This window comes from Phyllostomus hastatus, unplaced genomic scaffold, assembly GCF_019186645.2.
Source record: "Phyllostomus hastatus isolate PE091 unplaced genomic scaffold, TTU_PhHast_1.1 phas_contig_98, whole genome shotgun sequence".
Classification (NCBI taxonomy): Eukaryota; Metazoa; Chordata; class Mammalia; order Chiroptera; family Phyllostomidae; genus Phyllostomus; species Phyllostomus hastatus.
In genome coordinates this window covers 10,503,836-10,508,873 of record NW_025333999.1, presented here as the reverse complement: position 1 = coordinate 10,508,873, position 5,038 = coordinate 10,503,836, and the positions used below count along the sequence as shown (strand labels likewise).

At 50.6% G+C, this 5,038-nt stretch overlaps 1 protein-coding gene across 1 annotated transcript; it reads left to right on the top strand.

Moving 5' to 3' along the window:
- The first annotated feature begins 415 nt into the window (after positions 1 to 415).
- NKX3-1 (NK3 homeobox 1) lies at positions 416 to 4,780 on the top strand. Its single transcript, XM_045852819.1, has 2 exons — positions 416 to 753; positions 1,861 to 4,780. The coding sequence occupies exons 1-2, from the start codon at positions 468 to 470 to the stop codon at positions 2,277 to 2,279; spliced, it is 705 nt and encodes a 234-aa protein (XP_045708775.1). The 5' UTR covers positions 416 to 467; the 3' UTR covers positions 2,280 to 4,780.
- The last annotated feature ends 258 nt before the right edge of the window (positions 4,781 to 5,038 follow it).

The window sequence follows — 5,038 nt, the reverse complement described above, 5'->3', positions numbered from 1 at the left end:
TGGTGGTAGTTGCCCCACCCATCTTTTGTGAGTAAAGATAGATGCGTTAACAATCTATTGTGTAGGAACTAGTTGGAGTATTTCTCTCCTGCATCATTATTCCCCAGAAGCGTCTGAACATACTGTTGTGGGTTGAGTCAGAGGAGACCCGCTTTGGTTTTCACTACCAGCCTGGGACAAGGACGTAATAGCGGAGGAGGACAGCCGGGAAGAGAAGGAATTTGGGAAGGAACCTCCTAGGGCAGAGGGACCCAAGACTGTGCGAAGGCCTCCCCTTTTCCGCCCCCTCACCTGGAGCACTGGGCGGCCAATCGGAGGCGCGATCCAGGTCTCTGCAGCCAATGGGAAGTCGGCGCGGCGCGCGCCCCCAGGGCTATAAGCGCGCGCGGGCGGCGGAAAGTGAAAGTGGGGCGGCGGCAGCAGGCGCAGCAGCTGGTCCGAGTCCTGGGTGCAGCCGAACCAGCAGGATGCTCAGGGCTCCGGAGCCGCGGCCCGGGCAGGCGGGGGCGGTCACCCAGGCCAGGCCGCTCACCTCCTTCCTCATCCAGGACATCCTGCGGGACAGCAGCGAGCGGCGGGACAGCCACACAGGCAGTCCGCAGTTTCGGCCCCCGCACCTACGGGCCGCAGGGCGACACCCAGAGTCGGAGCCGCAGGGGATAAGAGAGGACGCTGGAGCGCAGAAGGATGATCCGATCCCTCAACCGGGCGCTGCGCCCTGGGAGGCCGAGTCGCCGGCGGAGACGGAGCCAGGTAAACCCGCGAGGCCTGGGAGGCCGGGCTGGCCGGGGTGAGGTCCGGCAGAGGTCGAACCTCCTGCAGGCTGCGCGGGCGTGAGGGCGGGCCCAAGTCGCACCTCCCGGAGCTCCGGCTGCAGGTTTGAGGGGCCCCGCGGCGACAGGCGGAGGGACCGCACTGCCTCCCGCGCGGGCGCGCCACAGATATTAACCCTGAGCCCCAGCGTCCAGGTGGCGCAGGATGCAGACTCTCCCGCCGGGTGCTCCGCGCTCCATTGGCTCCCAGCTTCTCGGGCTCAGAAGCCAGAGCGCACGCAGTGCCACTGTAACCCCAGAGTCGGTGGAACCCCGACCGTGGCACCCAGCCACCCTGCGACTTTCGATCGGTGCCAGCCCCATGTTACCTCTCCGCAGCTACAATAACTGATGTATAGCAACTAATTAATAATCACTTATATGAATACGTTAGGATTTGCCCGGCAAACACCCCCCCTCGATTCCCAATCACAGGAGCAGTAAAATAACAAAGCTGGGAGTTCCGCTGGTCTTCAGGACATAGAACACCGTTGGGACATTTAAAGTAGACTTACTTCCTTTCCCATCTCTCCTTATGAGGCATCCTAACGGCTCATTTAGGGAAAAAAAAAGTTGGTGTGGGGGGCGGATCAAAGCCAGAGAAGGTGCTTGGGTAGCCCTCACGGCCTCTCCTGTCACACAAGCCCGCTCTCACCGCCCGGATGTTAACACCAAACGCCCTTGGGTTCTTCACGAGGCACTTTATTTCTTGGTGTCTTCCCTGCCTCCTTTCTCCCACCCCTCCTCAGTACACATACCCAGAACCCCTGCTTCATTCTACTGAATGACATAGCAGGAAGTTCCTGCACTAACCGCCTGTTACTTGGGGTTCTTGATGGCTATTAGAAAACTAACACATAGTACAATTATGTGTTCACTCCCCACTTCGGAGAGCTCTTTGTCATGCGAAAAAAGTGAGATGTATCCAAGATGACAGTGCACTGTTTGTTCACTCACTGAAGAGATAAGGGCAGACTGAATTCTGTCCTCTTCCCTGCTAACATGTAACTTTTTCCTTCCCTGCCCTTCTTCCCCCTCTTGTTTCCAGATAGGCACTTGGAGACTTACCTGTTGGACTGTGAAAACATTTCAGCCACCTCCCCAAGCTTGCCCCAAGCTCCCAAGCAGCCACAGAAGCGCTCCCGCGCCGCCTTTTCCCACACCCAGGTCGTCGAATTAGAGAGGAAGTTCAGCCACCAGAAGTACCTGTCAGCCCCTGAAAGGGCTCATCTGGCCAGGAACCTCAAGCTCACCGAGACCCAGGTGAAAATATGGTTCCAGAACAGACGCTATAAGACCAAGCGAAAGCAGCTCACCTCAGACCTGGGCGGCCTGGAGAAGCATGCCTCCTTGCCAGCCCTGAAAGAGGAGGGGTTCTCCCGGGCCCCCTTCCTCTCCGTGTACCACAGCTATCCTCACTACCCCTACCTGTACTGCTGGGGAAGCTGGCACCCGGCTTTCTGGTAGCTGCCAGCTCAGACGACAGCCACCCACAGTGTGATCCAAAACTGCCTTCCCCAGGCGGTCTTTCCACAAGCCCAGAGGGGCCAGGGCCAGGGAGGGCTGGGGAGCAAGAGGCATGCAGACCAAAACTGCTGGAGGTTTGCATGGAAATTCCAGAGTCTTCACTGGTGGGCCAGGGGAAGATCCGGACCAGTGAATAATTTAGTATCCAAACAGTTCCCCCAACAGATGACGTAGGTCATTTTTGCTTTTAGAGACCTGTTTGAAGTGGAGAGGGGTAAAGTCAAGTGGTTTCCAGCACTTGACTTTGATTTTGTACAAGCGGTCCACAGCACTTCTGAGGATTTCGTTCCTGTAATTTTGTTCTCTGATGTAACCAAGCTATGACTCCGAAAGACCAAACCTGAGAAAAGACAGCCAAGATAAGGATGTCACCTACTGAATTAGATTTAAGTTCAAAAGCCTCGTTGGCTTTGGAATATGACCAAGGTTTGTCTTTGTCCCTGTGAGAGAGGGAAGTAGAGGATCTCACTGACAACTGGTCACACTCAGCGAACTCTGTCTTAGGCTATAGAGATGGGTAGGAGGACATGAAAATATAAGCTGCTTCTTATTCCTTTTTCAAGAGTACACCAATTTAAGTATTTGCAGTGTGGCCCAAGTAGACCAAGAAGCACTCACTGTGGGTTTAAGACAAGCTGTATAAACAGAACACTACTGTAAGAAGTGGGCTTAGGCCAGATGAGTCTCCGTATGTCCAAGATGGAAGCCAAAGGAAAAGTCTCCACACTGCTGCTGGGGACACTGCAATTTTATTAGCAAAAGGTATTTAAAAACAAACAAACAAACAACAACAACAAAAAACCTCTTCTGGATCTTTTGCCCTGGGCTTGAGAATTTAGAATGAGAAGGCTCCTGGAGTTCTCAGGTCATGCAATGCGGACTGCATCATGACAGATCACACAATTAATTCTTTACACGCCTTCCTTATATTTTTTGTTCCTTTTCCACAGCAATCACCCACAGAATGAATGGCTTCTTTTCAGTCCAGACTTTTAGTCTGGCTGCACCTAACATATGTCTTCCTTATTTAGCCTGAGATCTGGTCTATTTTTGCCCCCCAAACTTTATCTTTCCTGGGTTAAAAAAAGGGGGGGAGGCCAGATTCTGAATTGGCCAAAAGACATGCATTTTTTGGTATCTAACAATTCTTATTTTTTTTTCTTTTAAAAATACACAGCATTAAATCCCAAGTCCTATTTAAAGATTTGACAGCTCCAGAAGGTCACTGCTGCTTTTATAGGACTTTCTGGTGGCTGCTGTTACAGTTCAAAGTCTGACAATTCTTTGGGATCCCTGCAGGCAGAGGAGGTAGGAGGAGTGGCTTTCACACACAAGGGAAAACAGTGCAAATGCAGGGTCAGTACCTGGTACCGTTGAGCTGTTCAGTGGAAATTGAGGGCTCAGGGGCAGGTGGGGAAGAAAAGGTGACCTGGGCATTAGAGAGCCCAGTCCTTGATCAAGCCGATGGGCCTAGAGCACTTTGCAGGAAGAAGCTAAGAAAAAAGAAACAGTTTTCAAAACACAACATCGTTGTAACTTCCATTACAAAACAAACAAAATCTGTCCAAATGCTTTGGGAACTGTGTTTAATGCCTATACCTTGTGACTTCAGAGAGGAGAAGAGTGCAAAGGAGATGTGTGTCCACTGTTCGGTTTTCGCCCTGTTGTCTCAGGTGACCTGGGAGAGGGAGACATAGGAATGAGGAAAACCAGCTACTAATGAGGTGCTGAGGCCTGGAAATCTCTTGATCCCATCACTTAATTCTCTTTAGTGAGAAACCTTTCGATTTCCTCCTATTAAAAGGGCCAATTTACTGTTGGTGGCAAAACTGCCAAAGTAGATAGAAAGCTGGCCTGTTTCACCCCACTTTCTATCGTTTGGGCTCCACGTTGAAATATTGTAAAATACCCTGTGCTGCTCACACTTCTCGGGATGTAGAAGGCAGCATAGCCCAAATCTCTTTCTTCTGTTCACATGTCTGGTGAGACAGTGTTCAGTGCTCATTCTCTGCTCAGTGCCCTTTCTCTCCCCACCTTCTAAATTTAATTCTTACAACCTGCAGTTCTGCAAGCATTAAACATTTAACTGTGCTATGTATTGTGTTGCAAAAAAAAAATAAAAGTCTTTGTTTAAAATGACTTGGTTTGTGCATCCATCTTGCCTTTCCCTCGTTGGAACTAGTCACTCAGCTGTCTGAACTGGCAGAACAACATTTGAAGAGTTGGTGTGCGGTGTCCAAGGGGAAGCTGGAGGGCGCCCCAGACCATGCCACCCCCAGCCTGTTTTCCATCCTGTTTAATAAGTTAGTTGGGGTTCTCTACATGTGTAACAAGCTCTGCTTCAATCTGTAGCATATCTAGGCCCATGACTTGAAGTTTAATAAACTACCCCGACCAAACTTTATTTTTCTATGTACTTTTTGCAACATGAGTGTTTTTAAAATAAAGGACTGTGTCTGTATTAGACATATCTGTGTGTGGTTTTGTTTCTTAAGGATCATAAGTTATTGAGCTTATATATTTCTCGTTACCATGTTCTCCCACCCTCCTCCTGCCCTACAGATCTGTGGAGGACAAATCACCAACAGCAGTGGCCCAGCTGAAGCAGACAATGGCCATTCTTTTATAAAGGCACTGACCTCTGCTCCCCGTAAATCCTGTGGAGGGGACAGAAATTTCTGTCTTCAGTTTAATAATCA

Bases quoted from the DNA above. Each gene is read 5' to 3' on its own strand.
- NKX3-1 (XM_045852819.1), top strand. From the start codon at position 468: ATGCTCAGGGCTCCGGAGCCGCGGCCCGGGCAGGCGGGGGCGGTCACC. The intron at 754-1,860 runs GTAAACCCGCGA...TCTTGTTTCCAG, and splicing joins GCCGGCGGAGACGGAGCCAG to ATAGGCACTTGGAGACTTAC.